Below are 15,380 nucleotides of genomic sequence, written 5' to 3'. Positions count from 1 at the left end.
ATTTTTCATTATTTTCTTGACCTTTTGCAACCAGGTTATCTTTTCTCTCTGTCTATAATTAGTTAATTAAGAAATTAATTAGTCCTATTTTTCTTACATTTTCCTCAAAATAATTTAATTTGAGAATTACTAATAACACATAAAAAACTCATGCAGGAAAAATATTGAGCAAAGGGAATGTACAAATATTTGGGAACTGATGAAGGATCAATAATAAAACATGAAGAAATACAAACAAAACTCAGTAAGGAATATTATAGAAGACTAAAATTAATAATGAAAACAATATTTGGGAACTGATGAAGGATCAATAATAAAACATGAAGAAATACAAACAAAACTCAGTAAGGAATATTATAGAAGACTAAAATTAATAATGAAAACAATCTTGACATCTAGGAACCAAGTCCAGGCTATAAACCAATTTGCTCTTTTTGTTCTAACTTACAATTTTGGAGCGACTGACTGGCCCCAGAACGTAGTGGATCAGTTGGGCAGGAAAACAAGAAAAATGACTCATGCTTATCAAATGATATATAAAAATCAGTGTATACCAAGATTATACATTCCTCATTCTGAAGGAGGTATGGGCATCCTCGAAATAGATTACATGTATAGGACTGCATACATATCTGCTGACTTCACCAGATCCAAACATAGTGAAAGCTTTAAAATACGAGGAGAACAAGTCTAAGATGATTTCCCTGCTTAGTTTAGTTCAAACATATCAGTGTCAAACGGGAATGGAAATCAAACCAGACGTAGTCAAAAATCAGGCAGCAACTGAATGTGCCCAAAAGAAAAAAAGAGAAGAAGAAAGAATATAAGGAGAAAGATCAGATGATAAGGCAAGAAATGTAGAAAAGGCATAAATATAGTTGCAAGTACAAAAAACTCGTGGAACAACCTCATGTCAATCAGGATCTGATGAAAGAAACAATTAAGGACAGGTGAATTAAAACCAAAAGATGAAAGGTTTATAATACTGGTGGCCCAGGACAGTGGACTATGTACATGTTGGTTTACAAAATCCATTGAACATAAGAGAGAAACAGATACATGCAGGTTCTGTAAAACAGCACAGGAAACATTCACAACAGGATGTGCGAGTGTAAACAGTCACACAGCTTGTTGCTGGGTGTGATACGCTAATGGCAGAAGGCATGTATACTTGAAAGGCATAACAGTGTGGCAAGACTGTGGCACTGGGGATTGTGCAAACATTACAGTACTGAAGTAGTTGAGAAGCACTGGAAACATAAGCCACAAAGCATAGAAAATGATGACATTTATATCACATGGGATTATCCACTGCCAACAGTTTGAAAAACAGATGAGAGAAAACCAGATATAGCAGTCCATGAAAAGAAGACAAAAGTAGCACTGATCACTGAAATTGCTATACTTAGTGATTACACTGTCTTATGTACAGAGCGACACAAAGTCATAAAATATCAGGATTTGTAGGCACAAATGAGGGCAATGTGGAAGAAGGATACCCAGACAGTTCAACAGTAGTAGAAGCAATGTGTCTCATAAAAAATAATTTATAGTCATATTTAGATATGTGTGGAGGCATGCGTGAGTGGGCGTGCCTTCGTTGAAGGTTGTGCGTCAGGGCTGTTAACTCGGCATGTAAAAATCCACTACCAAACATTAGTGGACAGGAGTTCCACTGTGGCAACCCCTAACCGGGATAAGCCGAAAGACACAACATTTAGATATGCTACTGATACATGTAAACTCCGTATGAATTACTGAAGGAGTCAATGCTGGTCACATTGTGGGTGCTGCACAGCACTTTTGGCTAACATCAAAGACTGAAACAATACTAATTTCACAAACTTTAATCATACTTTGACTTAGGAATGGGGTCCATTCCATTCATGGTATTAGAAACCCAAAAAACTTGGAGAAATTAAACGGAATAAATCTGAATATGAAAACTGCCTTTAGAATATTTATTTTATCTAATTACTTTAATTTTAAGAAAAATGACTTTTTTTGCAAAATTCACACATGCATATATATGCACAATGCTTTGGATACAGTTAGAATGCAGTAGTTACCATTGGTCTGAAGCAGTTACCAATTCTTGTTTCCTATCATCCTCTACATGAATGAAATTTCCATACATCTACCCCAAATTTTACAAATTCTGAAATCCATTTGCAAATCTCATGTCAAGTTCTCTTCACAATCCAGGGAATAAGCATGAAAACCTTGTTTGTGGTTTCCTGGCACACAATAAATCAATTTTACTGAAAATTACCATACACTACCAAATACCCAATTCCTTATGTTTTGGAATAGCAACACTCAACCTTCTGATTTACATACCTTGAATATTTCACTTGATTTTTACTGTAAACACAAAAATCTTGTAGCTTTAAACCTTTCAGTCATATAACAGTTTATTTTTGTTTACCTGTCTAGACTTTTAACTCTAGCTAATAAATGACCGAAACAGCAGAATTATTTCATGCTACAATATTTGTTTTTCTTCGGATATTACTGATTTACATCAGCTGTGGCTAGATTTAGAACAGTAATGAAATTCCTAACTTCTTGTCTACATCACGTGTTAAACCATGACTACTTTTCACTTTACTCAGAAGACAGAGGCTATTTCCTGTGCTTTAGTAAGTAGTTTTATACATATATGAACAAACTTGTAATACCGATTCATTAAATCTACTGCTGATTTCAGTTTACTTGGTATGTTCACCTTGTGACAATAAGAAAACAAAGTGAAATCACTGAAAACATTTTTGTTAAAGAATACTTCATGTACTTCAAAATTTATATTTGCATAGTTGCGTTCCTCTTGGCAATAATCTTATTTTAAACAATTTGGTCTGTGACCACAGTAAGTGGCAACTCAAAACCAAATGTGTTTTGCAATGTTTAAGAGCCCATTTAGACATGCAGAACACCTCTCTTTCCTTACTGGGTTTTCCATAACAGACAAAATTTTTGATTTATTGTTTAATACTTACAAACTCTACATGTTAATGTACAGCAAACGTTTACTAGTGAATCACATTTTAAATATGCCTGAATTTCTGTTACCAATAACTTAACAGTCTTGTATGCATTTTTGCAATTAATGTCTGTGGTTCAAATCCAACTGAAAAACATTAACCTGTAGAAGTAACTTGCATTTCCCTTTTATGAAACCTTCAGCATTAAATAAATCCCAAATACCTGCATAAACCCTAAATTGTCTTTTCCAATATATGGGGGTGGGTTACACTTGTACACAGAAATATCCTGCAACAGTCTGTATATGTCCATGCAGTGTGGATTCACGGCTGTGTGCATTTATAATATCTAAATACATTAGCTTTTATGCAATTCACATTTTTCCTGTGTTTGCCTATTGTAGGGAAATATCTTTTACAGTTTGCAGTTGAAGTCCGGTCATTAAGACAACAACATAACAATTTAAACATAATTAAAAGAAAATAAACCTGGAATAAAACTGTCAGGTTGGAAATTTATAAATCATTTGGCTTACAGCCAAAATCTGGAGCTCATTACATTAAAACAAACTGTCATTGCTGTAATCAGTTTTCATACCGACACATTTGGAATTAAAGCCTGTTTAAATACAACTGTTTTAAAGTGTCACTGCACATAGAACCTGCGGAAAAGAAAGGAAGAAACATTTATTAGAATCAAGCTCCCTTTTTATACAAAACATGTTTTCTTTATTTCATCTTTTCCTTAATGTCGCTAGCTTGAAAAGTCTGAGATCTGGCTTTCACACAGATGGACTGCAGTATCTTCAGAATAACATCAAATAACAATGATGTATTCATTTAGAATATGTAGCCAGCCGTTCGTCTTAGGATGAATGACTCGGTGTCTGCAAAAGCCTCTCTCTCTCTCTAATGAATGTCTAATGTGGTCTTATCAGTAGAAGAATGCTGTCATTGTCTGGCCTCTGTTTTCCTCATCTGTTATTCTGAATAGCAGTAAGCGCAGACCTTTAGTCCTCTGTGTTTACTGCAATTCAGAATAACAGATGATGAATGTTGTCATTGTCTGGCCTCTGTTTTCTTCATCTGTTACTCTGTATAGCAGTAAGCGCAGAGCCCACTGCAGAAGCTGTGGTAAGGGTTTGAATCAGGGAGGCTGGTTGGTTCTTCAAGGAAGACCTGGACATGTCCAAATGGAGAAAACAGCAGAGTGATTCAAGCCGCACAAAGGCATAAGAAAACACCTTCTTGCCTATCCTGTTCTAAGAGTTCCTGAATTTCTATCAGGCTGTAAGGTACAAAGGTGCTGTTGTCCATGGGATCTATGTAGGAATGAAGATCTTAGGAACATGAGTTAGCAGCGGAATGCTTAAAAACACCCTCACTCCACAAAGTCTGGGGTTTATAGAGAGTAACAACATTTTTAGAAACAGACAGCACAACATGGATGATTCCAAGCTGCAAAAATGGCATCAATAAGGCTGGGCTCTACAGAGACATAACCCACCTCTCCTTCTTCTTCTTACTTATATAGTAATGAACGCATTTTTGGATGGTGAGAAAAAGAAGAAAAGAGAAAGGGCAGTACATGTAGGATTTTATTAATCTGAAACTGTCCTCAAGGGGGGTGGTCACCTTGGGAGAGAGGTATGGACAGCTCACTGTTCTTGTACATCTTCAAGGTAAGCACCTCCTCCTCCTACTCTGAATCCCCTTTCTAGTGTAAAGAAAAGGGCAAACACCCCTTACACTGTTTCTCAAAAGGATGGCCCTCACTCACTCACTAACTACATAGGGGTGAAGCGTGTGATAGGAAAATACTGGGGGGAGGTCATATGACAGGGCCCTGGCAGCCAGGGGTAGGGCTTACTGGTAGTAGTAGTAAGATAGAACAGGCCTTCAAAATATCCACTGCTATCAGCCTGTGCTCCCTAAGGATGCACTGCCATGCCATTAAGACAGGTGACACTAGATACCAAAGAGCTAATGAATGTCTAATGTGGCCTTATCAGTAGAAGAATGTTGTCATTGTCTGGCCTCTGTTTTCTTCATCTGTTATTCTGAATAGCAGTAAGCGCAAAGCTTTAGTCCTCTGCGTTTACTGCAATTAAGAATAAGAGGCGGCCACGGTGGTGCAGTGGTTAGCATTGCCGCCTCACAGCGAGAGGTTCTCCAGTTCGATTCTCGGCTGGGGTGCTTTCTGTGCGGAGTCTGCATGTCCTCCCTGTGGTCGCGTGGGTTTCCTCCCACATCCTAAAGACATGCAGTAGGTGAATTGGACACTAAATTGGCCCTAAGTGTGAATGTGTGCATGTGTGTGCCTTCTGTGGAAGGCTGGGCGCCAGGCTGGCAACTCGACACCATAAAACTCCACTGCCAATCATGAGCGGACAGATGATCCGCTGTGGCGACCCCTAACCGGGAAAAGCTGAAAGAAGAAGAAGATGATGATGAATGTTGTCATTGTCTGGCCTCTGTTTTCTTCATCTGTTATTCTGAATAGCAGTAAGCGCAGAGGACTAAAGCTCTGACTTATTAATGAGCTGCTTCCTGTAAAAAGGATGCAAAGCTTAAATCTTTCCAGCTTTAGATTTATACTGTGTGACCTACCTACAGCAAGTCACTTAAACGGAGAGTACATTGGTACATTGTGGCAACTAGGCATTTCAGCTAGACGCTTTAATGACCTCTTGCACTGCATGCATAATAACTAACTATGGACCTGTGTTTGCTTTTTGCCAGACATTCCCTACTGCACAGATAATCTTATTCAGGAAATGTTAATAGTATCAGCACACTGACTTGTTTAATGCAATATAGGCCATTTATTATTCAAGGGCGGCAGGCACTGCATTTGTAGATGAGTATGGATATTACTGGATTACAATGACAGTAGTTTCAGTGGCCTTTTATTTGTTTACTGACATTTGTTTACTAAAGTCTGATTGGGTAATAAAATGCCCATTTTCCACAGCGGCAAAGGGAAAAATGCTCCAGAGAGTTAGATAACATCAAATAAGACAGCAGTACAGATGTAATTTAGAAAAGCATATATACATACACTTTGACAATGAAATGCATTGGATACAATAAAGCATGAGGAAATACCAGTGATATAATAAGAAAAAAAAAAGAAATAAAAAAATGACAATGAAGTCTGACAATTGGTATAAATAAAAGTATTAGCAATATAGTCTATTATGCTAAGAAATAAAAAATGTCACCCACAAAAGAGACGTACGTGCGCACCACCCTCTGAACTGAAGCCTCAGGCAGAGACACAGTCTAAGGGAATGAGGATCTGCACATCCAAGAAAGGCAATAAGTGGGGGAAAGGAGGGAAGGTTGGAATACTGCAAAGGAGAAGAGAAGAACATCTGTCATTATTGTAAGTTTTTACACAACTAATCTATGTCCTTCTTTTCTTCTGTTGCAGTATTTCTGACTTAAGGGAGATTACAAATGCTCATGAGAAAAGGGCAGAAGGAGTGGCAGACGAATTTTCAAGGAAGCCATGGAGAATGGCCCTGGCAAACCTTGCCCTGGATCTAGACATGGAGTCCAGCTTACAGTGCTTGGTGAAGATGTGGACAGAAGTTCAGGTAGCTGCTCTAGGATAGAGTTGGTATCCAAGTCCCTGAGGAAGGCCCCTGAAGAAGATACTGCCCTGGTAGAGTGAGCTTTGACAGAGCCAGAGAGATCCTTAACATGGTGGGTGTAGCAAAAGTCAATGGATTTGGATATCTACTAAGAGATGGTCTGTTTAGACACAGGCAATCCCAGAGCCCTGGGATGGAAAGACACAGATTGGGCTGTTTTCCTCCTGAAGGGTTTAGTCTTATGTAAGTAGAACCTGAGCTGTCTGTGTACATCCAGTGTGTATGATCCTCTCACTATTGTTCTGGGGAGAGGGAAAGAAAGTTATTAGGTGAATTGCTTGGTTTAGGGACAGTTCACTGACAACCTTTGGCATGAATGAGGGATTGGTTTGCAGAGACACTCTGTCTTTATGGAAAGACAAGAAAGGGAGAGAAGCCATGAGGGCTTGTAATTCTGAGAACCGCCTGGTCGAGGTAATGGCCACTAGGAGTACTGTTTTCCAAGTGCAGTATTTGAGCAAGCTAGTGGAACCAGGTTCAAATGAAGCTTGAGTTAATTTTTCTAGTATAAAACTGAGGTCACAAGCTGGGGCCACTGGTCTCCTGGGGGGGCCTGATATGAAGGACAGACTGAGGAATTGTTTAGCTTCAAATCTGGAAGCTAAGGGAGGGTTTAGCGGTAAACAAGCAGAAATAGCTGCAAAATGAGTCTTGACTGAAGAGTATGTTAGTCCTGCATTAAGCAATTCACACAGATAGGATAGAACCATAGGCAGGAGCACTTTCAATGGGTCCTGGTTCCTAGCCTGACACCAAACACAGAACCTCTTCCATTTGGAGAGGTAAGACTTTCTAGTAGTAGATTTCCTGGCCTACTGCAGTACTTGAAGCACGTCCTTAGAGTAAAGGTGTCTAAGTGGCACTAAGGCGCTATCAACCACAGAGTTAATAGGAGGGTTTCCAAGTTTGGATGTAGGAGTGAGCCCTTGTTCTGTGTTAGGAGGTCTGCTTGGTGGGGGTAACTTGTGGTGACTGACCTTGGCTAGGTGAAATAGAAGGGGGAACCAATGTTGTCTTGGCCAATAGGGAGTCACCAACAAAATTTTTGGCTTTTCCTGTTGGACTTTCAACAGGGCTTTGGGGATGATTGGAAGGGGAGGGAATGCATATACGGAATTTCCCCTTGCATTGTATAGAACGTGCATCTACTCTCCATGCCTGAGGATGGTATTCTCTGGCACAAAACCGAGGAAGTTGTCTGCTCATAGGGGAGGCAAACAAATCTATTTCTGGAATACCCCACTGGCGGACAATGTCTAGGAACACATCCCTGTGTAGCATCCATTCATGGGTTTGTGTCCTGGATCTGCTTAGGGTGTCCGCCACTGTATTCTGGCTGGAGGGGATGTACACCGCTTGAAGAAATACATCTAGATGACAAGCTAGACTCCATGCCTGCATGGCTAGTCTGCACAGGAGATAGGATCTGGTACCTCCCTGCTTGTTTATGTAACACAGGACTGTCATGTTGTTGGTGTGCACCTGCAACCTCCCTGGTCTGATCAGTGATTTGAAGGTTTGGAGGGCTAAAAATAGTGCCCTCATTTCTCTCACATTTATCTGTTCCTTTATTTGGGAGGGAGACCAGTGCCTATGAGATGTGTGGTGGTCTACGGCTGCCCCCCCAGCCCATATCCGAGGCGTCCCTAAACAAGGTCTCACTAGGTGGTAGAGGGTGAATGGGAAGACCTGGGCTTAGAGACAGTTGTGAGAGCCACCACAAAAGCTCCTGCTTTAGACATGGGAGGAGAAGAATCAGGTGCTCTAGATGGTGAGCATGCTAAGACTATACTGATTTGAGTAACCAGTGAAGCTTCCTCATGTAAAGCCTTGCCAGAGGAAGCATAGCTATGGTGGAAGCCATTAAGTCCAAGATCCAAAGGAAATGTCTGGCAGAAATCTGATTTAGGTGGGGTGTCCCTGCAAAGATTAGTGATAGCTCCTGTGCTCCGGAAGGTGGGAGAGAGACCACCATGCTTAGAGTTTGGAATCTGCAACCCAGAAATACGAGATCTTGGGCTGGACCCAGGGATGACTTCTTGAAGTTGATGGTAAATCTCATGTTTTGAAGAATAGGATATTGCTATTTGGAGGGATTTGTTCAACTCTGCTTGAGAAGTGGCTTGGATTAAGAGGTCATCTAAGTATGGGTAAATTAAGATCTCTGGAGCCTGAAATAGGCTACTACTGGGGCTAGATATTTTGTGAAGACTCTTGGAGCTGTACAGAGCCCAAAAGGCAAAGCCGAGAACTGACAGTGCGACGATCCCACAGAAAATCGTAGGAATCTCCTGTATCTGTAATAAATTGGGATCTGACTACCTGAGAGGAGGTGGCAAGGAGAGAGGATGCCAGGGCCTTATTTGCAGAGTCAGGCATATCTGATACCAATTTAGAGACCTGGGAAAAGAATTCCAAATTGTACTTGGTCATGTGTGTCTGATAATTTAAAGTTCTGAAGGCCATGGTAGCTGAGGCATAGATTTTCTTTCCCAGCCTCTCTAACTATCTGCTGTCTTTATCTGAGGGCAGCAGGGAAGAAAAGGGAATGGACCTGGGGGCCTTATCAGAGGCAACAAAAATAACTGAAGGGTCTGCAGTGGGCGCCTTAAAAAAGAATTGGCAGCCCTTGGGTACTCTGTAATATTTGTCGGTTTTTTAGGGGTTGGGGTCTGTGCGCTTGGATGAGTGGAAGTGGAAGCAAAGGCAACCAGAAATGCAGGGATTACAGGAGGAATGGCTAAAGGACTGGGGGTCTGAACTTGCAGGAGGTCATAACAGCCCTTCTGGAACTCTGACATCTCTGTGGAGTCCCACATGAAATGAACCTGCAGTTTGGAGATAGTCTCCCCAAAAGAAATCTCTTCCATGGGAGAATCTGTCTCATTTGAGTCCTCTTCAGGGGAGGTTAATCCAAAGGGGAGGGAATTTGGGAGGAATAGTCCAATTCCTCCTCCTCCTCAGAAGAGAAGTCATCATCAGAGGTAAGAAGGGGCCTAGGTCTCTTCCTAGGGGAAGAAGGCTCAGGTGGAGGGGAAGCGCCGTGACCTGACGTAGGCCTAAGGGCCATAAAGGCCTTGAAGAGGCACTGTGAAAAGTTCATCCATTCCTTTTGTGGATCAGGAGGAGGAGAGACATGCTTGTTTTTTTGTTTCTTCTTTGCGGGTGTGTCTATGCGGTGCAAAGAAGGAAGGCCAGATGGAGGCCTGCACTCTAAAATACCTGAGTCAACATCCTCCCTAATGACTATCTGGGTAATCCCTCTGTCGGAGGCTGATGTCTGAGAAGCCTCTACGGACATGCATTTGTCTGGAGCCAAGACAGCCTGTGAAGGAGGCTCGATCTGTGGATCCGATCTCGGTCGGCACGTGTCTCTGAACTCTCATGCACATTGGCAGAGATGTCAGACTCGAGAGACACAGCTTCAGATTTGGGCCTATGTTTTTTGGCTTTCTGTTTTATAAGCTCAGTCATCGGGTTTGCAGGAATGTCCATCACACTTTTTGCCAGAAGCTTGAGATGCTGGTTTTCAAGATATATCACAAGGGAGGGGTTAACTGACTCTGGAGAGTTTTAGGGACAAAGGATTAGGAGATAGTACAGGATTTGTGGTCGTGCTGAGGGCCTAGGCAAAAAAGGCAGTGATTATGACTGTCTTTGTGTGGAGTCTGTTGTCCACAGTCACACTTCCCTTTTCTGGATGGCATGAACCTCAAGAAAAAGAAAGGTAGCAAAAAACAAAGGTTTTGAGATTTCAGTATTTTGAGATTAAAAAGTGAATCCCATGGCAATACATGCTGCTCCTTGTCTCAGTCTCAGGCAACTAGAACTTGTTTCCATCTAAAAAATGAAAGATGCTCCACCAACCTCTCTCTATGACTATCTAACCACTTGTAATTGAAGATGCTTTGTATTATGGGTCACTAACAACAGTGATAGAAGCCATTCTGAGCACCTTCACCCTTCCTCTATATGGTCTCTCATATCTTAAAATAACAAGATGAAACAGCTCTGCAACATCCTTACATTTCTATCTTCGTGCTTCTAAACACTCCTGTAAAGCTCATAATCACTGCATGAAAACCAAAGCAGGCAGTACAAATGCGCAATAATGCTGAGGATTTTATAAAATGTAATATCAATAACAAGTGTCTGCCCTTTTGGAAGCATTAGAAATACTGAAAATTTTACAACTTCAGCTGTTTTTATTTTTGTAAGTCTTAAAAAAAGTGAGCACTACAAAAATGATAACAAGTAGAGTGCTACAATGATCAGAATTCTGCACACAAATCTGATCTCAATGCACTGGCAGGAGTTTTTTTCCACCCCTTTGGGGAGGTGAGGCTGACATTTTCAAAAGTTCTAATAGCATCAACTAAAGGAACAAATATTTTTTTGAAAAATATGTCTATTTTACCTTCCTTGTGTCTTCGGGCAATATCACTCCATCATCCCACAGTCTACTAGATGAATAAAACGCACTGCTTTCTTCTTCTAGCCTGGAAATATACATGAATGCATTAATTAAGCATGAGAAAGAGGTGCACTAAAAATCTACTGCCTCCTCTAAGAAACATGTGGAAACGAGTGGCGTGCATGAATCAATTCAGAATATTAGAAAAATACAGTAGACTGTTCTCACCCTGCCTGCACAGGCAAACATTACTATATTTAGTAGGTTCTGGGTGTAACTAAAGAAACACAGTAAGCATTTTGAGGGTGGAACATATATAGAGGATTATGACTGGTTTGCCGATAAAACTCTCATGTGTTTGAGACATGGATGTTAAGAAATTCACCTCAACAGCAAAGTGCCAGAGGTGAATCTTGGCATCTATGTCGAGAACACATAATAGGCAGGTTATAATTAGTAAGACAATCATAATGTTTTGTAGCGCATTGGAGTTTTATCTACTACTTGTACAACAAGTTAAGGGGGAAAAATCGTTAAGTGCTTTCCCGACTTTCAAAGCCATAAACCACTTTACACTTATCTCTATACCTCTCAAGTGTCTAGATTTTCATAGGACATACAGATTGTTGCTTCATATTTATGGTCTGCTCCTCATAAATGTGCTTCTCGGACAAACCACTGACGCCTGTAGTCACTGAATAATGACATATATCTGAGTTTCAGCATTTCTTCAGATTATGCAGGCAAACACACATCCTGTTATTCTACCAACTTTCTTAAGATTTTTTTTTTTACAGGAAGTTGGAGACATGTTAAGGGTCCTGACCTTAACAACATAAATAGGGGGTGTTTATAGGTTCACAGGTTGGTACAAGGCTATCGGGCATATACAAGCCTAGCCATAACAATTCCCTGGATATTTCTTCCCACAATATGTACTTCCCTAGACCCCTGTCTAGCAGGGTGACTGACATGATCCCCGGGGTGAATTTCCTATCTTCATCCAATCGTCAAGGTTCATTTTGAAGAGGGCCAAGGAGGCACTCTGCTTGACATGTATGGGCAGTCTATTCCAGAGTATGGGGAGTGTCTGGGTCATGAACCTATCCCTCCAGCATGTTTTGTTCATTGTGATGACAAGGTTTAGATCCCTGCAGCATGCGGCTCTGAGGGACTGGGTTTTCTTTAAGTGGAGCATGTCCAGTAGCTCAGGGTTTGACATGGCCTTGTATGTTAAGCAGAGATTGCCTCTGAGTAGACGATATGCCATAGAGTATAGCTGGAGTTTTTTAGACGGTCAGCATAGGGCATCTGCTTTAGGCCTGTGATTCTTTTAGTGAGGTATTTAAGCAGCCTTTCCAGCTGTTGCAGATGTCTTGTAAGGTACATACTAAATGGGTGTTGTACTCTATAATGGGTCTAATGAGGGATGAGTACAGTGGGACAATGACCCCCTTTATTCCGGATGAAAAGCCCTTAGTGATGAGGTGTGCCACACAGAAGGATTTCCTGACTGTTGTGGAGATGTGGTTATCAAAGGTGAGACCAATGTCCATCTGTGTCCCTAAATCTCTCATCACACTTTCGGTGTTTAGTGTAATATCACCTATGTGGTAATTCATGGGTACATGTTTTTTTCCCAAAGGGGATAACTATACATTTCTTGGCATTAAGCTTGAGCTCATGGCTCTGGCACCAAGCATCTGTTTCTGTAAGGCTCTTTTGTACCATATCCACATCATTTAGGGATTCAATAATGGCTCCCAGTTTGCAGTCATCTGCAAACTTTGTCAGCTAGAGTCCCTTAGTGTTGGCCTGTACTTCAGAGAAGTAGATGCCAAACAAGAGCAGTCCCAGGACTGAACCCTGAGGTACTCCACTTGTCTGGAGCTGGATTTGGAGTTGGCTACATTTACAGTCTGGGTTCTGTCAGTAAGCCAGTTGGCAACCTATCGAGTGACGTATGGATTTATGCCCAACTTAGTAAGTTTATCTATGATTCCAGAGTGGGGGATGGTGTTGAAGGCCTTAGCGAGGTCCAGATAGGCTGTGTGGACCACTTTACCCTCATCCACAGCTCTGGAGACCGATTTGAAGAAGTCAATCAGGTTCAGGAGACAAGATCAGCTCTTCACAAACCTAAACTGGGTGGGGTCCAGTGTTTGAAGGTTGCCAATGTCTTTGTTTATAAGTTCCATGATAATGTGATACATGCCCTTGCAGATCAGGCTCGGCAGACTGATGGGACAGTAGTTCCCGGGATTCAAGATGGACCCCTCTTGTGGAGTGTTTAACATTTGTTAAAGTTGGGTAGTGCACCATTCTGGTTTGTCTTTTTCCAAATATTGGAGTGTAATCAGCACACCACTCCATGCACTACAACATTGAAATTAGTACAGAACTAATTGGCTGCACATCATATATTAGAAGAATTCTGTTATTATACATATACAATTATTTATGCACTAATTGCTAGCTATTGTATCCCTTTCAGAAGCCCAACCAGCTCTGGGCAAACGCTGCAGCAACACTACTTAAGTGGTGAGCAGGGCCACTGGAAAATTAAAAAATATATATTATATATGCAAACAAATACAGTAACTGCTGAACTACAAACACAGCTGTGGTTCCCAAAAAAGCCAAATGTCAATGATATTCAACAAAGTTTATTGATTTAATGAAACATAAGCACTTCTGCATTGTCACCAACGCTTCTTCAGACATTAATTAAAACAAAGAAAATATGATCTTCAAAACCACATACAAACCAATCAAAAAACAGCCTAGCAGAAACATAAGCTGATATAACTGACACCATTTCTAATTATCAAATCTCATCCTAAATAATTATCATTCACTTGTGGTGTAAAATATCAAAAACACCCCTGGAAAATCAAAGTCAGCCAACGCATTAACACTGGCATCACGTTATGTTTCATTCTTATTACAAATGTATCGCTCTTTAAATTATTTGCCAGCACTTCAAAGTTCTTAAATACCTTAAAATCTACGTACCTAGTACAATGTGTCAATGAACAACAAGTATATTTGATGCAACGTGACAAATCTAAAACTATAAGCGAACAAAAAAACACAGGTGTTTGTGTGACCATGTGATTTCATGGGAAAGAAGTCGGATCAAAGTTAAAAGTATTTAAAGTGCAATGCTCCACATAGTATCATGGTACTGGTCTTTAAAATCACTTTTAAAAACAACGCAGGCTGGATACTAACAAAATTTGAAACAGTACATAACAATATTCAAACAACTCAGTTTAGATATAAACTGAATACTTACAGGAACATTTTTAAGAAACCTAGTGTATATACCCCTCTCTTCAATCCATTAGTAGAAACTTTCATGAGATCATGTGAACAAGAGCTTGTTAAAATGTACAACAATGAATCAGCAAGACATAAGAAATTTTATAATTTGGTGCTGCGGTAGCGTTGTCGCCTCACAGTAAGACGCTGTCCGGTTCGATTCTCAGCTAGAGCGTCTTCTGCGTGGAGACATGCATGAAAGGGCGTACCTTCGTTAAAGGTTGTGCGTCAGGCCTGGCAAGCCGGTACGTAAAACTCAACTGCCAATCATTAGTGGACCGGAGTTCCGCTGTGGCAACCCCTAACCGGGAAAAGCCGAAGGACACAAACAAACAAATTGAAAGGAGAACACAGAGTACTGAAGAAACTTCAGATCAACAAAGATACTGTGATTTGTCCAACTGACAAAGGCGATGCTACAGTGATTCTAGATGAAGCAAAATATACAAAGAAAATGCATGAGTTGTTGTCAGTACCTGAAACTTATGCTATCATCAGCTCAGATTTTGTAAAAGGCATTATACATAGAGTATATGATGACCTTTTGGACCATGTTTCCAGTACATACATCACAAAAGAACTATATCATTATCTATTGGTTGAAACACCTTTAATACCTATCATAAAGGGCCTACCTAAGATACATAAAATGCTGAATAATCTCACTGAGCCAATAACCATTTATGTGGAAAATAAATTGAGACCTGTGATAGAGGAAAAGTACAGTAAAGTACGCTTATGACGCCGTCTCCTCCTCCTTAAAGTGCCTTGACATCAGCTCATCAGGGTGAAGCGAAAGAAAATGTTGAATCCACAAAACCCTAAAAACCCCACACCCCTGTCCATTGTCGTAATCTCCATAAAGTATGACCACACAAACCACACCACCACCTTCAACAACAAACAGAAGGAGGGATGCCACCAACAACTTGCCACCATGCCACTTAACAACTGGTAACAAGGCAAAACCCCAAAAACTGCAAAAAACAACCAACAAAA

The 15,380-nt window shown here is 40.6% G+C and overlaps 1 protein-coding gene across 2 annotated transcripts in view; it reads right to left on the bottom strand.

Moving 5' to 3' along the window:
* Positions 1-15,380, bottom strand: part of LOC122813340 (biotin-dependent 3-methylcrotonyl-coenzyme A carboxylase beta1 subunit-like) — a 936,618-nt gene that overhangs the window by 24,332 nt on the left and 896,906 nt on the right. Inside the window, exon 12 of one of the 2 annotated variants that reach the window (XM_044085602.1) lies at positions 11,061-11,142. The exons of the other annotated variant lie outside the window; for it this stretch is intronic. Within the exon in view, the coding sequence (XP_043941537.1) occupies positions 11,061-11,142 (82 nt within the window). The remainder of the gene's footprint in view (positions 1-11,060; positions 11,143-15,380) is intronic. 2 annotated transcript variants of the gene reach the window in all.

The sequence above is a fragment of the Protopterus annectens genome, chromosome 10.part0 (assembly GCF_019279795.1).
Source record: "Protopterus annectens isolate FY-2018-M chromosome 10.part0, PAN1.0, whole genome shotgun sequence".
In the NCBI taxonomy this organism is placed as follows: Eukaryota; Metazoa; Chordata; order Ceratodontiformes; family Protopteridae; genus Protopterus; species Protopterus annectens.
This window is presented reverse-complemented; position numbering and strand designations above follow the sequence as displayed.